The 19,250-nt window shown below is 52.6% G+C and overlaps 2 protein-coding genes across 6 annotated transcripts in view; one reads left to right on the top strand and one right to left on the bottom strand.

The window, feature by feature from the left end:
- Positions 1-457: 457 nt before the first annotated feature.
- Positions 458-14,345, bottom strand: glrx5 (glutaredoxin 5 homolog (S. cerevisiae)). Its single transcript, XM_070879738.1, has 2 exons — positions 13,946-14,345; positions 458-927 (listed from the first exon to the last, which is right to left on the bottom strand). The coding sequence occupies exons 1-2, from the start codon at positions 14,268-14,270 to the stop codon at positions 752-754; spliced, it is 501 nt and encodes a 166-aa protein (XP_070735839.1). The 5' UTR covers positions 14,271-14,345; the 3' UTR covers positions 458-751.
- A 315-nt stretch (positions 14,346-14,660) lies between these two features.
- Positions 14,661-19,250, top strand: part of gstz1 (glutathione S-transferase zeta 1) — a 92,251-nt gene continuing 87,661 nt past the window's right edge. For 2 of the 5 annotated variants that reach the window (XM_070879735.1, XM_070879733.1), the window contains exon 1: positions 14,684-14,785. In XM_070879735.1, the coding sequence (XP_070735836.1) occupies positions 14,738-14,785 (48 nt within the window). In that variant the 5' untranslated portion in view covers positions 14,684-14,737. Of the gene's footprint in view, positions 14,786-19,250 lie in introns of all 5 variants that reach the window. The other 3 variants (XR_011593160.1, XM_070879729.1, XM_070879728.1) reach the window with 3 other exon arrangements.

Below are 19,250 nucleotides of genomic sequence, written 5' to 3'. Positions count from 1 at the left end.
TACAAAGTAAAGCTCCCTTTACAGCAAGCTTAGAAGAGCATCCTCTGCTGCCCCAGTGTGACATCAACCAACCTCATGGCATCTGAATGCAACAGAACACATCCTGTCCATTAGGACTGAATTACAGGCGGTTTAGTGCCGTAGTGCCATGCTCACAACGAACTATGTTGCGACTGCAGGGCTCGTTGAGTCGACGGAGCGGGGGGGGGGGGGGGGGGGGGAAGAGGGGGGGGACACACGACATGTCATCGGTCTGAGGCCGACTGAAACCAAGGTCCCCGCTGTGGAGAGTCACTGCCTCAAACATGCTGCAACACACAACTTTCATTATCTGACCGTACTCATGGTTGCCGATGATTCGGTCGACATTAATTAACGCAAGCACTCGCCGATGACACAATTCGCTAGCTTTAAGCACCTGTCAAAACAGCTCTCAAATGTAAAAAGACAAATCACATAATGCATTTTATTTATTTTAAACAACTCAAGGAATTTAAAATCACAATTGTGCGTATGCTGCTTAACCTGTTTCACCATTTTATTTTGTCCATGAGGGCCACGGCTATCTGGTCCGACAGGTTGAAGGGGGCCCATGCCATTAGTGTATGAATACCAGCATCTCAATCGAGCTCCTAATCCATCCCGCCTTCAGAGATCCCTCGCCGACACAGTAATACTTGACATAAAAGCAACACGCCACCCACACGACGAGATAACAGTCAGGACAGAGGCCCCGTTGATTCCAGGCGTTCTATTTTGTGTCTTCTTTCTCTGTGTCTAAAAGTGCAGAGCGGATGCCAAGTTTCTTCAGCTCCTCCACGAGATCCCCGTTCTGGTGCATCTGTAATAGAATGTCGCATCCGCCCACAAACTCACCGTCGAAGTAGATCTGAGGGATAGTCGGCCAGTTGGAATAGTTCTTAATACCTGTTTCAAAGAAAAGAAAGAAGATTTGCATTTATATAGCGCCTTTCATGACCACCGGAACCCAAAAACACACTTTACAGAATGAGAGGTGATCTCGTAGAAACATGTAAAATTCTGACGGATTGGAGACAGGTTGGATGCTGGAAGAATATTCCCGATGTTGGGGAGGTCCGGAACCTGGGGTCACAGTCTAGGGATGGGGGAATAGGCCATTTGGGACCGGGGTGGGGAGAGGCTTCTTCACGCGGGAGAGTTGTGACCATGTGGAATTCTCTACCACAAAAAGTTGTTGAGGCCAGTTCGTTAGATATATTCAAAAGGGAGTTAGATGTGGCCCTTACGGCTAAAGGGATCAAGGAGTATGGAGAGAAAGCAGGAATGGGATACTGAAGTTGCAGGATCAGCCATGATCAGATTGAATGGTGGTACAGGCTCGAAGGGCCGAATGGCCTACTCCTCCTGCACCTATTTTCTATGTTTCTATGAAGTACTTTTCAAAGTGCTGTCACTGTAATGTAGGAGACGTGGCAGCCAATTTGCGCACAGCAAGCTCCCACAAACAGCAATGTGATAATGACCGGATAATCTGTTTTAGTGAGCTTGATTGCGGGATAAGTATTGCCCCAGGACATTAGGGAGAACTCTCCTGCTCTCCTTCAAAATTGTGCCATGGGATCTTTCACATGGCACCTCTGACAGTGCAGCACTCTCTCAGTACTACACCGGAGTGTCAGCCTAGATTTTTGCTCTCTCGAGTGGGACTCAGAGGCGAGAGAATGTATTAGCTACTGAGCCACAGCTGACACACAACAAAGAAAACAAATAACCAGGCTGAATGAGGAGCCATAAGAAGATCGACACCATGCGTTCCATCAATACCTGGGTTCCTTGATCTCCATGCTGGGCTTGACAGCCCATAGAAACATAGAAAATAGGTGCAGGAGTAGGCCATTCGGCCCTTCTAGCCTGCACCGCCATTCAATGAGTTCATGGCTGAACATGCAACTTCAGTACCCCATTCCTGCTTTCTCACCATACCCCTTGATTCCCCTAGTAGTAAGGACTTCATCTAACTCCTTTTTGAATATATTTAATGAATTGGCCTCAACAACTTTCTGTGGTAGAGAATTCCACAGGTTTACCACTCTCTGGGTGAAGAAATTCCTCCTCATCTCGGTCCTAAATGGCTTCCCCCTTATCCTTAGACTGTGTCCCCTGGTTCTGGACTTCCCCAACATTGGGAACATTCTTCCTGCATCTAACCTGTCTAACCCCGTCAGAATTTTAAATGTTTCTATGAGGTCGCCTCTCATTCTTCTGAACTCCAGTGAATACAAGCCCAGTTGATCCAGTCTTTCTTGATAGGTCAGTCCCGCCATCCCGGGAATCAGTCTGGTGAACCTTCGCTGCATTCCCTCAATAGCAAGAATGTCCTTCCTCAGGTTAGGAGACCAAAACTGTACACAATACTCCAGGTGTGGCCTCACCAAGGCCCTGTACAATTGTAGCAACACCTCCCTGCCCTTGTACTCAAATCCCCTCGCTATGAAGGCCAACATGCCATTTGCTTTCTTAACCGCCTGCTGTACCTGCATGCCAACCTTCAATGACTGATGTACCATGACACCCAGGTCTCTTTGCACCTGCCCTTTTCCTAATCTGTCACCATTCAGATAATAATCTGTCTCTCTGTTTTTACCACCAAAGTGGATAACCTCACATTTATCCACATTATACTTCATCTGCCATGCATTTGCCCACTCACCTAACCTATCCAAGTCGCTCTGCAGCCTCATAGAATCCTCCTTGCAGCTCACACTGCCACCCAACTTAGTGTCATCCGCAAATTTGGAGATACTACATTTAATCCCCTCGTCTAAATCATTAATATACAGTGTAAACAGCTGGGGCCCCAGCACAGAACCCTGCGGCACCCCACTAGTCACTGCCCGCCATTCTGAAAAGTCCCCATTTACTCCTACTCTTTGCTTCCTGTCTGACAACCAGTTCTCAATCCATGTCAGCACACTACCCCCAATCCCATGTGCTTTAACTTTGCACATTAATCTCTTGTGTGGGACTTTGTCGAAAGCCTTCTGAAAGTCCAAATATACCACATCAACTGGTTCTCCCTTGTCCACTCTACTGGAAACATCCTCAAAAAATTCCAGAAGATTTGTCAAGCATGATTTCCCTTTCACAAATCCATGCTGACTTGGACCTATCATATTACCTCTTTCCAAATGCACTGCGATGACATCCTTAATAATTGATTCCATCATTTTACCCACTACCGATGTCAGGCTGACCGGTCTGTAATTCCCTGTTTTCTCTCTCCCTCCTTTTTTAAAAAGTGGGGTTACATTGGCTACCCTCCACTCCATAGGAACTGATCCAGAGTCAATGGAATGTTGGAAAATGACTGTCAATGCATCCACTATTTCCAAGGCCACCTCCTTAAGTACTCTGGGATGCAGTCCATCAGGCCCTGGGGATTTATCGGTCTTCAATCCCATCAATTTCCCCAACACAATTTCCCGACTAATAAGGATTTCCCTCAGTTCCTCCTCCTTACTTGACCCTCCAACCCCTTTTATATCCGGAAGGTTGTTTGTGTCCTCAGTGAATACCGAACCAAAGTACTTGTTCAATTGGTCCGCCATTTCTTTGTTCCCCGTTATGACTTCCCCTGATTCTGACTGCAGGGGACCCACGTTTGTCTTTACTAACCTTTTTCTCTTTACATATCTATAGAAACTTTTGCAATCCGTCTTAATGTTCCCTGCAAGCTTCTTCTCGTACTCCATTTTCCCTGCCCTAATCAAACCCTTTGTCCTCCTCTGCTGAGTTCTAAATTTCTCCCAGTCTCCGGGTTCTCTGCTATTTCTGGCCAATTTGTATGCCACTTCCTTGGCTTTAATGCTATCCCTGATTTCCCTTGATAGCCACGGTTGAGCCACCTTCCCTTTTTTATTTTTACGACAGACAGGAATGTACAATTGTTGTAGTTCATCCATGCGGTCTCTAAATGTCTGCCATTGCCCATCCACAGTCAACCCCTTCAGTATCATTCGCCAATCTATCCTAGCCAATTGACGCCTCATACCTTCAAAGTTACCCTTCTTTAAGTTCTGGACCATGGTCTCTGAATTAACTGTTTCATTCTCCATCCTAATGCAGAATTCCACCATATTATGGTCACTCTTCCCCAAGGGGCCTCGCACAACGAGATTGCTAATTAATCCTCTCTCATTACACAACACCCAGTCTAAGATGGCCTCCCCCCTAGTTGGTTCCTCGACATATTGGTCTAAAAAACCATCCCTTATGCACTCCAGGAAATCCTCCTCTACCGTATTGCTTCCAGTTTGGTTAACCCAATCTATGTGCATATTAAAGTCACCCATTATAACTGCTGCACCTTTATTGCACGCACCCCTAATTTCATGTTTGATGCCCTCCCCAACATCACTACTACTGTTTGGAGGTCTGTACACAACTCCCACTAACGTTTTTTGTCCTTTGGTATTCTGCAGCTCTACCCATATAGATTCCACATCATCCAAGCTAATGTCCTTCCGAACTATTGCCTTAATTTGCTCCTTAACCAGCAATGCTACCACACCTCCTTTTCCTTTTATTCTATCTTTCCTGAATGTTGAATATCCCTGGATGTTGAGTTCCCAGCCCTGATCATCCTGGAGCCACGTCTCCGTAATCCCAATCACATCATATTTGTTAACATCTATTTGCACAGTTAATTCATCCACTTTATTGCGGATACTCCTTGCATTAAGACACAAAGCCTTCAGGCTTGTTCTTTTAACACCCTTTGTCCTTTTAGAATTTTGCTGTACAGTGGCCCTTTTTGTTCTTTGCCTTGGGTTTCTCTGCCCTCCACTTTTCCTCATCTCCTTTCTGTCTTTTGCTTTTGCCTCCTTTTTGTTTCCCTCTGTCTCCCTGCATTGGTTCCCATCCCCCTGCCATATTAGTTTAACTCCACCCCAACAGCACTCGCAAACACTCCCCCTAGGACATTTGTTCCGGATCTGCCCAGGTGCAGACCGTCCGGTTTGTACTGGTCCCACCTCCCCCAGAACCGGTTCCAATGCCCCAGGAATTTGAATCCCTCCCTGTTGCACCACTGCTCAAGCCACGTATTCATCTGCACTATCCTGCGATTCCTACTCTGACTATCACGTGGCACTGGTAGCAATCCCGAGATTACTACTTTTGAGGTCCTACTTTTTAATTTAGCTCCTAGCTCCTTAAATTCGTTTCGTAGGACCTCATCCCTCTTTTTACCTATGTCGTTGGTACCAATGTGCACCACGACAACTGGCTGTTCTCCCTCCCTTTTTAGAATGTCCTGCACCCGCTCCGAGACATCCTTGACCCTTGCACCAGGGAGGCAACATACCATCCTGGAGTCTCGGTTGCGGCCGCAGAAACGCCTATCTATTCCCCTCACCATTGAATCCCCAATCACTATTGCTCTCCCACTCTTTTTCCTGCCCTCCTGTGCAGCAGAGCCAGCCACGGTGCCATGAACTTGGCTGCTGCTGCCCTCCCCTGATGAGTCATCCCCCTCAACAGTACCCAAAGCAGTGTATCTGTTTTGCAGGGGGATGACCACAGGGGACTCCTGCACTACTCTTCCTGTTGGTCTTCCATTCCCTATCTGGCTGTGGACCTAGAAAATAGGTGCAGGAGTAGGCCAATCGGCCCTTCGAGCCTGCACCACCATTCAATATCATGGCTGATCATGCAACTTCAGTACCCCATTCCTGCTTTCTCTCCATACCCCTTGATGCCTTTAGCCGTAAGGGCCACATCTAACTCCCTTTTGAATATATCCAATGAACTGGCCTCAATAACTTTGTGGTAGAGAATTCCACAGGTTCACAATTCTTTGAGTGAAGAAGTTTCTCCTCATCTCAGTCCTAAATGGCTTACCCCTTATCCTTAGACTGTGCCCCCTGGTTCTGGACTCCCCCAACATCGGGAACATTCTTCCTGCATCTAACCTGTCCAATCCTGCCAGAATTTTATATGTTTCTATGAGATCCCCTCTTATTCTTCTAAATTCCAGTGAATATAAGCCTAGTAGATCCAGTCTTTCTTCATATGTCAGTCCTGCCATCCCAGGAATCAGTCTCGTGAACCTTCGCTGCATGCCATCTTCCCCTATGAACTCAGGTGATCCCCAGGCTTCTGTCCTCTCCCATTCTGTCCCTTTTGCATATCAGTGCACATCACCACTCATTACCCAGCCCCAGTCACTCCCTCCCTGGGGATTCTTTATACACAGCCATTAACTCCAGTCCCCCCTTGGAGTAATGGACGAATCACATCCCACATCCCTGGATTGGGACAATGTTTGCTTTCAACTGTTCAAAAAGGCACAGTAATTCAAGTCAAATTTAAATCCCTGCTCCCATTAATCTCCATCTATCTATGTTGTTGATACTAACACATCTTGGCACTCGGATTTAGGATTTATCCACCAGTGCAGCAGCAGCTCTAAGAGCAGAAATAAAATCAGAAAATGCTGTAAATACTCAGGTCAGGCAGCATCTGTAGAGAGAGAAACAGAGTTAACGTTTCAGATTGATGACCCTTCGTCAGAACTGTAAGAAGTTAGAGATTTAATAGCTTGCAAGCAAGTACAGAGGCAGGGAAAAGGAGGGCGGACGATGCTGGAAGCGAGGACCAGGGTGTCGCAGTCAACGGTTCCTTCGGAATCTGAAAGGGGAGAGGAAGATGTGTTTGCACGATAGGTCAACCACCAGCAACGTTAACTCGGTTTCTCTCTCCACAGAGGCTGCCTAACCTGCTGAGTGTTTCCCGCAGTTTGTTTGTGTTTCAGATTTCCAGAATCCGCAGTATTTTGTTTTTCTTTCAGTGCCAAGAACAGCCCTTCCAAAGCTCCAGGCTCATGACATTCAAACAAGGCAAATCAGTAAAAGAAATAATAGCAGGTAAAACAGACAGAGCTGCATGGGCTTCAAGGGCCAGACAGCCAGGGCTCGCACGTGGCCATGGGCTGCAGTCTGGACACTCTTGCTTTAGGAGGCAGAGTTATCCCATACAAAAGGAAGGTTCACATTAATAGAGCTACTGATGCTACTCAGGTCCCCTCCCTCAAACGAGAATTCCCCTCCACCGTGGTTAACATGGCCCTCGACCGTGTGCGTTCTATTTCCCGCACTTCTGCTCTCACCCCTTCTCCTCCCTCCCAGAACCACAACAGGATTCCCCTCGTCCTCACCTTTCATTCCACCAGCCTCCACATTCAACGGATCATCCTCCGCCACCTCCAATGTGATCCCACCACCAATCACATCTTCCCCTCCCCTCATTCAAAAGACACGCACGACACACACACACACACACACACACACGTACCACACGCAGTGACCTATGACAAAACACTGCTTCCTCAGAAGGATTCCTAGATGTAACTGGGATATCGCAAGCTGAGCAGGAATAGTGATTAAACTTCCACACAGTACAGAGCTGACAAATCATTTAAGGGTGGGGACGTGTGTCTACTAGAGAGGGGCATGCAGCAAGGGGGCCAACAGCAATGTCGGTTTGGATCTGTGCAACACATACACACACACAATCCAAACAAGCCAGACGGGTTGAAGAAACACTTCTCATATCCTTAAAAAGACTTGCATTTCTATTGCGCCTTTCATGATCTCCAGAGGTCCCAAAGCGCTTTACAGCTAATGAAGTACTTCGGAAGTGTAGTCACTGTTGTAATGTAGGTATCACTGCAATTTGTGCACAGTAAGCTCCCACAAACAGCAATGTGATAATCAACAGATCATCTGTTTTAGTGATGTCGATTGAGGGATAAATATTGGCCTCAGATCACCGGGGATAACTCCCCTCTTCTTCTTCAAAATAGTGCCATGGGATCTTTTACGTCCAGAAAGCAGATGGGGTCTTGGTTTAACATCTCATTCGAAAGACGGCACCCCTGGCAGTGCAGCACTTCCCCAGTACTGCACAGGGAGCATCAGCCTGCGCTCAACTCTCTAGAGTGTGACTTTAACCCACAACCTTCTGACTCAGAGGCAAGAGTGCTATCAACTATTAAAATCACTCTCTCTGGCTGCTGCCCGACACCACAACCTCACTCAAGTGATCATCTCCACGTGAGCCTCGACAGAGAATGTCAGTATGCTATTCGATTATTGAAGCCATCACAGATGAACCCAGTTCTCATGCACGTCCTGGTTGAACAGCAGTCAGCAGTGGGAATCGCAGCTGATTTCCTTCTCCTAGCCCAGCGCACTTGAGGCTAATTGGGGATCAGCCACCTCAGCACAGACCAGGAATCAAACCAGGAACCTTCTGACTCTGTCACTTCCCAACCGAGACACACAAGTGACTCATCAATTTACTACTCCACAATTCAAACCGAGAAGTGTAAGAATTGCTGCTGTGGATCAACATTTTAATTCTAAATACATACACACATGCAGATCAATTTCAATAAATTATTTATTAAATTGGTGCCAGCAGTAGGATCAGTAACAATCTAAAACTACCACAGATATGGTTTTGCTCCTTTCATAAATGCCCATTGGATTAGTATTCAAACAGGGAAAATCAATAAGAAATAATAGAGGTAAAAAGACAGAGCTGCCCATGCCTCAAGGGTCGATTGCTAGAGGTCGCAGGTTTGGAAAGGGCTGTACACCCAGGAGTAAGTTTCGGGTGAAGGTAAGTAACTAATAGTAAAGGGTTAGCTTATTTTAAACCACAAGAACTGCTTCAGTCACGTAGGCTCTGAGTTTGACCACAGCCACTGAATTCATTAGATATTCGTTAGATCAATCAGCCAGTCCCTTTGATAGATTAATCTCATCGACCGACCCACTTTCTCATCATATCCCTCAACCCCCCTCCCCTCTCCAGAATCCCAGCTAATTGCCTCTTGAACCCCATTTGCACCGTCTGCTCCAATCCTGTTGCCGGGTAACTTATTCCATGACTCGATTAGGCGATCCAGTTAAACATTTCTGCTCAAATTCACAGATAAGCAAAGTGGGGTCAGCAGAGCCTGATGATTTACAGCGCGACCTAGACTGTGCTTGGAAGTGGGCAGGACTGTGGAAGGTAAGATGAGGAACATAAGCAGTACTTAACTAACTAGGGAAGAGGCCAACAGTGATCCAGGAGCAATAGCAGACTCAACAATGACCAAACAGCAACGAGTGCACAACTTGGATTTATAAAGCTCCTTTCACTACCACCGGACGTCTCAAAGCGCTTTACAGCTAATTAAATACTTTGGGAGTGTAGTCACGGTTGCAATGTGGGAAACGCTGCATCCATTTTCCCACAGCAACCTTCCACAAACAGCAATGTGATAACGACCAGATAATCTGTTTTGGTTATGTTGATTGAGGGATAAATATTGGCCTGGACACTGGGGATAACTCAACTGCTCTTCTTCGAAATAGTGCCCTGGGATCTTTTACATCAACCTGAGAGAGCAGACAGGGCCTCGGTTTAATGTCTCATCCGAAAGACAGCTCCTTCAACAGTGCGGCGCTCCCTCAGTAACGCGCTGGGACTGTCAGCCTAGATTTATGTGCTTAAGTCCCTGGAATGGAACTTGAACATAAGAAATAGGAGCAGGAGAAGGCCATAAGGCCCCTTGAGCCTGCTCTGCCATTTAATACGATCATGGCTGACCTGATCATAGACTCAGGTCTACTTCCCTGCCTGCTCTCCATAACACCTTATCGTTCAAGAAACTGTATTTCAGTCTTAAATTTATTCAATGTCCCAGCTTCCACAGCTCTCTGAGGCAGCGAATTCCACAGATCCACAACCCTCTGAGAAAATAAATTTCTCATCTCAGTTTTAAATGGGTGGCCCCTTATTCTAAGATTATGCCCTCTAGTTCTAGTCTCCCCCATCAGTGGAAACATCCTCTCTGCATCCATCTTGTCAAGCCCCCTCATAATCTTATACGTTTCGATAAGATCACCTCTCATTCTTCTGAACTCCAATGAGTAGAGGCCCAACTTACTCAACCTTTCCTCATAAGTCAACCCCCTCATCTCTGGAACCAACCTTGTGAACCTTCTCTGAACTGCCTCCAATGCAAGTATATCTTTTTGTAAATATGGAAACCAAAACTGTACGCAGTATTCCAGGTGTGGTCTCACCAATACTCTGTACAACTGTAGCAAGATTTCCCTGCTTTTATACTCCATTCCCCTTGCAGTAAAGGCCAAGATTTCATTGGCCTTCCTGATCACTTGCTGTACCTGCATACAAACCTTTTGTGTTTCATGCACAAGTACCCTCAGGTCCCTCTGTACTGCAGCACTTTGGAATCTTTCTCCATTTAAATAATAAATGGAGAAAATCTTTGATTTTTTTCTGTCAAAGTGCATGACCTCAACAATGTAAAGAGAATTTAATTGAGATAAATTGCTCAATCAGCGGAAAGTACGCAAGGCCGTCACACTGCAGCCGGGGAGTGCTCATTCCGAGCATAGTATTATATTCAGTGCCAGTGAAACATCCAAACCCTGGAAGCAGTGCTGAGAGGAACAAAGGGGTTCCCGGGTGTCAGTGAACTGAGCTATGGAGACAATGTTGGAAAAGTCCAACCCTTCAGGCCTGCAAGAAGATCTTAGGGAGAGCTACAAGATACAAAGTTTAATCTGGAGAAATAATTCAAGTTAAAGAGACTATGTACAAATTAGTAAACAGGTAATTCAGGAAGCAATGCTTCCAGGGTGGAGTTTCATGATGAGCCATTCAATCAGATCCTCAGAATACCCTCCCTGCCTCCCACTATAACACCTCACCTCTCCTCACCCCCCACTCCCCCTCCGTATCCCCTCTCTGCCTCCCCATATTCCTCTGCCCCCTCCCTCCGTATTCCTTCTTTGCCCACCCTCCGTATTCCTTCTCTGCCCCCCCCCACATATCCCCTCTCTCTCCTCTGCCCCTCCCCACCCACCGTATCCACTCTCGCTCCCCCCTCCGTATCCCTGTCTCTCCCCCCCTCCCTCCGTATCCGTCTCTCCGCATCCCTCTCTTCCCCCCCTCCGTATCCCCTCTCACGCGCCCCCTACCCTTATCCCCGCTCCTCCCCCAAATTCCTCTCTTCCCCCCCCCAATATCCCCGCTCACCACCCCCCCCCCCCCGTATCCCCCCTCTCGCTCGCTCTCTCTCCTCCCACCCACCCCACCGTATCGCCTCTCGCGCGCCCCCCGTATCCCTTATTCTCCCCCCCATCCCTCTCTCCCCCCCACACTATCCCTCTCTCTCCCCCCACCCTATGCCTCTCTCTCCCCCTCATCCTCCCCCCCACCCTATCCCTCTCTCCCTCATCCTCCGCCGCACCCTATCCCTCTCTCTCCCTCATCCTCCGCCGCACCCTATCTCTCTCCCCCTCATCCTCCCCCCCACCCTATTCCTCACTCTCCCCCTCATCCCCCCCCCACCCTATCCCTCTCCCCCCCCACCCTATCCCTCTCTCTCCCCCCCCACCCTATCCCTCTCTCTCCCCCCCCACCCTATCCCTCTCTCTCCCCCCCCCACCCTATCCCTCTCTCTCCCCTAAACCTCCCCCACACCCTATCTCTCTCTCTCCCCCTCACCCTATCTCTCTTCCCCCCCCCCCTATCTCCCCCTCATCCTCCCCCCCGTATCCCTCTCTCTCCCTCCCTCATCCTCCCCCCCCTCCCTCATCCTCCCCCCCCATATCCCTTTCTCTCTCCCCCCCCGTATCCCTCTCTCCCTCATCCTCCCCCCCCCGTATCCCTCTCTCTCCCTCATCCTCCCCCCGTATCCCTCTCTCCCCCTCATCCTCCCCCCTGTATCCCTCTCTCCCCCTCATCCTCCCCCCTGTATCCCTCTCTCTCCCTCATCCTCCCCCCTGTATCCCTCTCTCCCCCCCCCCCGTATCCCTCTCCCTCCCTCATCCTCTCCCCCCGTATCCTCCTCCCCCGTATCCCTCTCTCTCCACCCCGTATCCCTCTCTCTCCACCCCCGTATCCCTCTCTCTCCACCCCCGTATCCCTCTCTCTCCACCCCCGTATCCCTCTCTCTCCACCCCCGTATCCCTCTCTCTCCACCCCCGTATCCCTCTCTCTCCACCCCCGTATCCCTCTCTCTCCACCCCCGTATCCCTCTCTCTCCACCCCCGTATCCCTCTCTCTCCACCCCCGTATCCCTCTCTCTCCACCCCCGTATCCCTCTCTCTCCACCCCCGTATCCCTCTCTCTCCACCCCCGTATCCCTCTCTCTCCACCCCCGTATCCCTCTCTCTCCACCCCCGTATCCCTCTCTCTCCACCCCCGTATCCCTCTCTCTCCACCCCCGTATCCCTCATTCTCTCCACCCCCGTATCCCTCATCCTCCCCCCCCGTATCCCTCTCTCTCTCCCCCCGGTATCCCTCTCTCTCCTCCCCCCCCCGGTATCCCTCTCTCTCCTCCCCCCCCCCGGTATCCCTCTCTCTCCCTCATCCTCCCCCCCGTATCCCTCTCTCTCCCTCATCCTCCCCCCCGTATCCCTCTCTCTCCCTCATCCTCACCCCCGTATCCCTCTCTCTCCCTCATCCTCCCCCCCGTATCCCTTTCTCTTCCCCCCCCCCCGTATCCCTCTCTCTCCCTCCCCCCCCCCCATATCCCTTTCCCTCTCTCCCTCATCCTCCCCCCCCGTATCCCTCTCTCCCCCCCCGTATCCCTCTCTCTCCCCCCCGTATCCCTCTCTCTCCCTCATCCTCCCCCCTGTATCCCTCTCTCTCCCCCCCCGTATCCCTCTCTCTCCCCCCCCCCGTATCCCTCTCTCTTCCCCCCCCCCGTATCCCTTTCTCTTCCCCCCCCCCGTATCCCTTTCTCTTCCCCCCCCCCGTATCCCTTTCTCTCCCTCATCCTCCCCCCCCCATATCCCTTTCTCTCTCTCTCCCCCCCCCCGTATCCCTCTCTCCCTCATCCTCCCCCCCGTATCCCTCTCTCCCCCCCGTATCCCTCTCTCTCCCCCCCGTATCCCTCTCTCTCCCTCATCCTCCCCCCTGTATCCCTCTCTCTCCCCCCCCCCGTATCCCTCTCTCTTCCCCCCCCCCGTATCCCTCTCTCTTCCCCCCCCCGTATCCCTCTCTCTCCCCCCCCCCGTATCCCTCTCTCTCCCCCCCCCGTATCCCTCTCTCTCCCTCATCCTCCCCCCTGTATCCCTCTCTCTCCCTCATCCTCCTCCCCCGTATCCCTCTCTCTCCCTCCTCCCCCGTATCCCTCTCTCTCCCTCATCCTCCCCCCCCCCCCGTATCCCTCTCTCTCCCTCATCCTCCCCCCCCCGTATCCCTCTCTCCCTCATATCCCTCTCTCCCCCCGTATCCCTCTCTCTCTCCCCCCGGTATCCCTCTCTCTCTCTCTCTCTCCCCTCTCCCCCCCCCCCGGTATCCCTCTCTCTCTCTCCCCCCCCCCCCCCCGGTATCCCTCTCTCTCCCCCCCCCCCCCCCGGTATCCCTCTCTCTCTCTCTCTCCCCCCCCCCCCCCCCCCGGTATCCCTCTCTCTCTCTCTCTCCCTCCCCGGTATCCCTCTCTCTCTCTCTCCCCCCGGTATCCCTCTCTCTCTCTCTCTCCCCCCGGTATCCCTCTCTCTCTCTCTCCCCCCGGTATCCCTCTCTCCCCCCCCCCGGTATCCCTCTCTCCCCCCCCCCCGGTATCCCTCTCTCCCCCCCCCCGGTATCCCTCTCTCTCTCTCTCCCCCCCCGGTATCCCTCTCTCTCTCTCTCCCCCCCCGGTATCCCTCTCTCTCTCTCTCCCCCCCCAGTATCCCTCTCTCTCTCTCTCCCCCCCCAGTATCCCTCTCTCTCTCTCTCCCCCCCCAGTATCCCTCTCTCTCTCTCTCCCCCCCCAGTATCCCTCTCTCTCTCTCTCTCTCCCCCCCCGGTATCCCTCTCTCTCTCTCTCTCCCCCCCCCCCCGGTATCCCTCTCTCTCTCTCACCCCCGGTATCCCCTGTCCTCACCTTGCCGGATCTCCTGATCCTCCAGCACGTTGTAGGCCCCGTAGTCCTCCACCCCGTGCATCCGCAGGATCTGCACCACGGCGTTGCTGAAGCCGCACATGGGCTGGGCCGGGGTGCCCTTGATGAACACCACCACCTTGTCCTTCCTCACCAGGCCCTCCAGCCGCTGGCGGGTGGCGCCCCCGCCAGCCTGGCCCTCGCCGCCGCCGCCGCCGCCGCCGCCTGCCCCGCCCTGCGCGCCCGCACTCAGGTACCGCCTCGGGGCCTGCACCACCGCCCGCCGCCGCGCCGCGGTCCGACACGAGATCCTCAGCAGCGAGTACATGTTTTGCCGGGAGCCACCGCGCCTCTCCCTCGGCTCACCGAAAGGCTCGCCGCACAGCCACAGCCGCTCCTACACGGCGCCCATTGGTCACCTCAACTCAGCACCAGCCCCCCTCCCCCCTGCCACAGCCCCATTGGTCAGCTCGAACATCACTCAAAGCGCCTTGCATTACTATTGGACGGAGCCGCCGTCAGTCAAATCTCCCCTTGCGGCCCGACGACAACCCCCCCCCTGCCCCTTCGCGCGCGAGATTAGCCAATCACTGGTGCACCTTGTTCAAAGTAAACCGCGTAAAATAAATCACATTACCTCCCGTAATTTAATCAACGGCACAAACACCAAGTGTCTTGCGGCTAATTTGTTTTTATTCCCTCCCCCCCTCTCCTCCTCCGCATTAACAGTGAGCAAACCCCGCCCTTCGCCTCCCCGATTGGCTAACAGGGAAGCAAACGGAGCCACATGGTTGGATGTCGGTCACGTCAATCACTGGCGGCGAGGGGGCGGCGCGGATTGAGGTCTGTATTTTCGGGGTCAAGGGCGGCGGGGGGCCCCGGGCTTTAGTTCGGAGGCTGTGTGTGTTCCCTGGCGGCGGGGCTCCGGGCTTTAGTTCGGAGGCTGTGTGTGTTCCCTGGCGGCGGGAGGCCCCGGGCTTTAGTTCGGAGGCTGTGTGTGTTCCCTGGCGGCGGGAGGCCCCGGGCTTTAGTTCGGAGGCTGTGTGTGTTCCCTGGCGGGAGGCCCTGGGCTTTAGTTTGGAGGCTGTGTGTGTTCCCTGGCGGGAGGCCCCGGGCTTTAGTTCGGAGGCTGTGTGTGTTCCCTGGCGGCGGGAGGCCCCGGGCTTTAGTTCGGAGGCTGTGTGTGTTCCCTGGCGGCGGGAGGCCCCGGGCTTTAGTTCGGAGGCTTTGGTGTGTTCCCTGGCGGCGAGAGTGCTTGTTGCGGGAGCCCCCGGGCTACGCGCGGCTCCTCGGCTCACGAGGGCCCCCGGATTGACGGGCCCCCCCTAGCAACGGTTGCGCGGGGCTCGGGTTCCCATGACAACCGCTCCCCTCACCCAGGACTTGCATTTAAAGTGTTATTTTTGGGGTCTTTTTCTCCATGCTGACGGCCTGCTGCCTATTTAAAGCCTCCTTTTCTTTTCTTTCCGACTCCCAGCGCATGTTTTTATATTTTGCGAATTTGTTATTGGGATCCCAGCCTCCCTCCTCAGCAATGGTTGCCCAGAGATAGAAAACATAGGTGCAGGAACATAAGAATTAGGAACAGGAGTAGGCCATCGAGCCCCTCGAGCCTGCTCCGCCATTCAACAAGATCATGGCTGATCTGGCCGTGGACTCAGCTCCACTTACCCGCCCGCTCCCCGTAACCCTTAATTCCCTTATTGGTTAAAAATCTATCTATCTGTGACTTGAATACATTCAATGAGCTAGCCTCAACTGCTTCCTTGGGCAGAGAATTCCACAGATTCACAACCCTCTGGGAGAAGAAATTCCTTCTCAACTCGGTTTTAAATTGGCTCCCCTGTATTTTAAGGCTGTGCCCCCTAGTTCTAGTCTCCCCGACCAGTGGAAACAACCTCTCTGCCTCTATCTTGTCTATCCCTTTCATAATTTTAAATGTTTCTATAAGATCACCCCTCATCCTTCTGAACTCCAACGAGTAAAGACCCAGTCTACTCAATCTATCATCATAAGGTAACCCCCTCATCTCCGGAATCAGCCTAGTGAATCGTCTCTGTACCCGCTCCAAAGCCAGTATATCCTTCCTTAAGTAAGGTGACCAAAACTGCACGCAGTACTCCAGGTGCGGCCTCACCAATACCCTATACAGTTGCAGCAGGACCTCCCTGCTTTTGTACTCCATCCCTCTCGCAATGAAGGCCAACATTCCATTCGCCTTCCTGATTACCTGCAAACTAACTTTTTGGTTTTAATTTGTTTTAATTGCCGGTGCTTTTAGTGTCCCCTTCCCTTTTATAGGGGGCATTGGGAAAATTGTGATTTTAGTGCCCAAAAAAAAAAGGAAAAAAAGGGCCTTGTAAATGTCTGGTGTGTCACCCAGGTCGGGTGGCACGGTTTAATGTTTTATGTTTTGTAGGTAGACTCTAAAAGAGTTTCATGCACAAGGACTCAATTACGACACGCAGCTCCTGTTTGTGAACTTGGGGGGTGTCAGGACCGCCCTCCGGGAGCTGCCTGTCTTTTACAGGGAACTCATCAGGGTCTGGAACAAAGTCTCCACCAAGCGCAGCTCTCCGCCGGCTGGAGTGGCGGCCGTCCTGCAGGAGCCGCTGCTCGGGAATCCGTACCTCCACGACCGAGGTTTTATGTGGCGGTCGGAAGAGAGGGCTGTGGCTGGTGAGGTGACCAGGGTCAGGGACCTGCTCGATGGCGGAGGAGCGGGCTGGATGGCGCCAGACACGCTGGCGCGGCGCCTAAATTCTGCCAACGTCCGCCACGCGGCCGATGCCATCGAGTCGCTAAAAACAGCTCTGGGCCCTGACTCCGTTAGGTGCATCGAGGAGGCTCAAGCACGTGGGGAGATCCCGTCCAAACTGACCCCCGTCCGGACGGAATTCCTCATCGGCGCCAAACCCCGGAACCTCCCTCGGGGGCCGGCGCCTCACAACTTGAGCCGCCTCGGGGAAATCCCCTCTGTGCCTTTCAGTTCCGCGCGGAGGGGTTTCTTGTACGGGCTGCTCCTGCACACTCTCAACTTTGCCATCCTCGCCTGCCGTCCGGACACGCCATGGCGTACCATCTTGCCGTCCGGAGGAGGCGGGGGTCCCCGATGGAGGGCACTCTACGCAGGGGTCCTCCCACTATTCGTCGGGGACTTGGCCTGGAGGGTGGTGCACGGAGCAGTGCCGTGCAACAAATTTTTAAGCCGGTTCACGGACTCCCAGGCCGCCTGCAATTTCTGCGGTCTGGAGGAGTCCGTGTTCCATGTTTTTATTGAGTGCACGAGGTTGCAGCCCCTGTTCCATTATTTGAAGGGGCTGCTCCTGAAATTCTGGCTGCACTTCAGTCCCACTCTCCTGATCTTTGGGCACCCTGTGCGGAGGGGAGCGGATAGGTCCGAAGGCCTCCTCGTAGGACTGCTCCTGGGCACGGCCAAGGGTGCCATCAGCCGGTCCAGGCAGCGGGCGGTCGAGGGGGTCGTTCAACCTGACTGCCTGCCTCTCTTCCGCTCTTACATCCGGTCCAGGGTGTCCTTGGAGATGGAGCACACGGTGTCCACCGGTACGCTCGCGGCCTTCCGCGAGAGGTGGGCACCGGAGGGACTGGAGTGCATCATCACTCCCGGCAACCAAATTTTAATTTGATTTTACGTTTTAAAGTTTAATTTGTTTTATATGCCGGTGCTTTTAGTGTCCCCTTCACTTTTATAGGGGGCACTGGAAAATTGTGATTTTAGTGCCCACAAAAAAAAAGAAAAACTCAAAAAAAAAAAAAAGGGAAAAAAGGGCCTTGTAAATGTCTGGTGTGTCACCCAGGTCGGGTGGCACGATTTAATGTTTTATGTTTTGTAGGTAGACTCTAAAAGAGTTTCATGCACAAGCACTCAATTACGACACGCAGCTCCTGTTTGTGAACTTGGGGGGTGTCAGGACCGCCCTCCGGGAGCTGCCTGTCTTTTACAAGGAACTCATCAGGGTCTGGAACAAAGTCTCCACCAAGCGCAGCTCTCCGCCGGCTGGAGTGGCGGCCGTCCTGCAGGAGCCGCTGCTCGGGAATCCGTACCTCCACGACCGAGGTTTTATGTGGCAGTCGGAAGAGAGGGCTGTGGCTGGTGAGGTGACCAGGGTCAGGGACCTGCTCGATGGCGGAGGAGCGGGCTGGATGGCGCCAGACACGCTGGCGCGGCGCCTAAATTCTGCCAACGTCCGCCACGCGGCCGATGCCATCGAGTCGCTAAAAACAGCTCTGGGCCCTGACCCCGTTAGGTGCATCGAGGAGGCTCAAGCACGTGGGGAGATCCCGTCCGAACTGACCCCCGTCCGGACGGAATTCCTCATCGGCGCCAAACCCCGGAACCTCCCTCGGGGGCCGGCGCCTCACAACTTGAGCCGCCTCGATGAAATCCCCTCCGTGCCTTTCAGTTCCGCGCGGAGGGGTTTCCTGTACGGGCTGCTCCTGCACACTCTCAACTTTGCCATCCTCGCCGGCCGTCCGGACACGCCATGGCGTACCATCTTGCCGTCCGGAGGAGGCGGGGGTCCCCGATGGAGGGCACTCTACGCAGGGGTCCTCCCACTATTCATCGGGGACTTGGCCTGGAGGGTGGTGCACGGAGCAGTGCCGTGCAACAAATTTTTAAGCCGGTTCACGGACTCCCAGGCCGCCTGCAATTTCTGCGGTCTGGAAGAGTCCGTGTTCCATGTTTTTATGGAATGCGCAAGGTTGCAGCCCCTGTTTTATTATTTGAAGGGGCTGCTCCTGAAATTCTGGCTGCACTTCAGTCCCACTCTCCTGATCTTTGGGCACCCTGTGCGGAGGGGAGCGGGTAGGTCCGAAGGCCTCCTCGTAGGACTGCTCCTGGGCACGGCCAAGGGTGCCATCAGCCGGTCCAGGCAGCGGGCGGTCGAGGGGGTCGTTCAACCTGACTGCCTGCCTCTCTTCCGCTCTGACATCCGGTCCAGGGTGTCCTTGGAGATGGAGCACGCGGTGTCCACCGGTACGCTCGCGGCCTTCCGCGAGAGGTGGGCACCGGAGGGACTGGAGTGCATCATCACGCCCGGCAACCAAATTTTAATTTGATTTTACGTTTTAAAGTTTAATTTGTTTCAATTGCCGGTGCTTTTAGTGTCCCCCTCCCCTTTTATAGGGGGCACTTGGAAAAATGAGATTTTAGCGCCCCAAAAAAAAGAAAAACACAAAAAAGGAAAAAAAAAGGGCCTTGTAAATGTCTGCTGTGTCATCCAGGGCGGGTGGCACGGTTTAATGTTTTTTTTTTATTTTACAGATAAACTCAAAAGAGTTTCAT

Source organism: Pristiophorus japonicus, chromosome 4 (genome assembly GCF_044704955.1).
Source record: "Pristiophorus japonicus isolate sPriJap1 chromosome 4, sPriJap1.hap1, whole genome shotgun sequence".
Classification (NCBI taxonomy): Eukaryota; Metazoa; Chordata; class Chondrichthyes; family Pristiophoridae; genus Pristiophorus; species Pristiophorus japonicus.
This window is presented reverse-complemented; position numbering and strand designations above follow the sequence as displayed.

What these genes read in the sequence shown, in the direction of transcription:
- glrx5 (XM_070879738.1), bottom strand. Translation starts at nt 14,270, where the DNA reads ATGTACTCGCTGCTGAGGATCTCGTGTCGGACCGCGGCGCGGCGGCGG. An exon ending in GGATCAGGAGATCCGGCAAG is followed by an intron (nt 928 to 13,945) that starts GTGAGGACAGGG and finishes TCTTTGAAACAG; the next exon opens with GTATTAAGAACTATTCCAAC.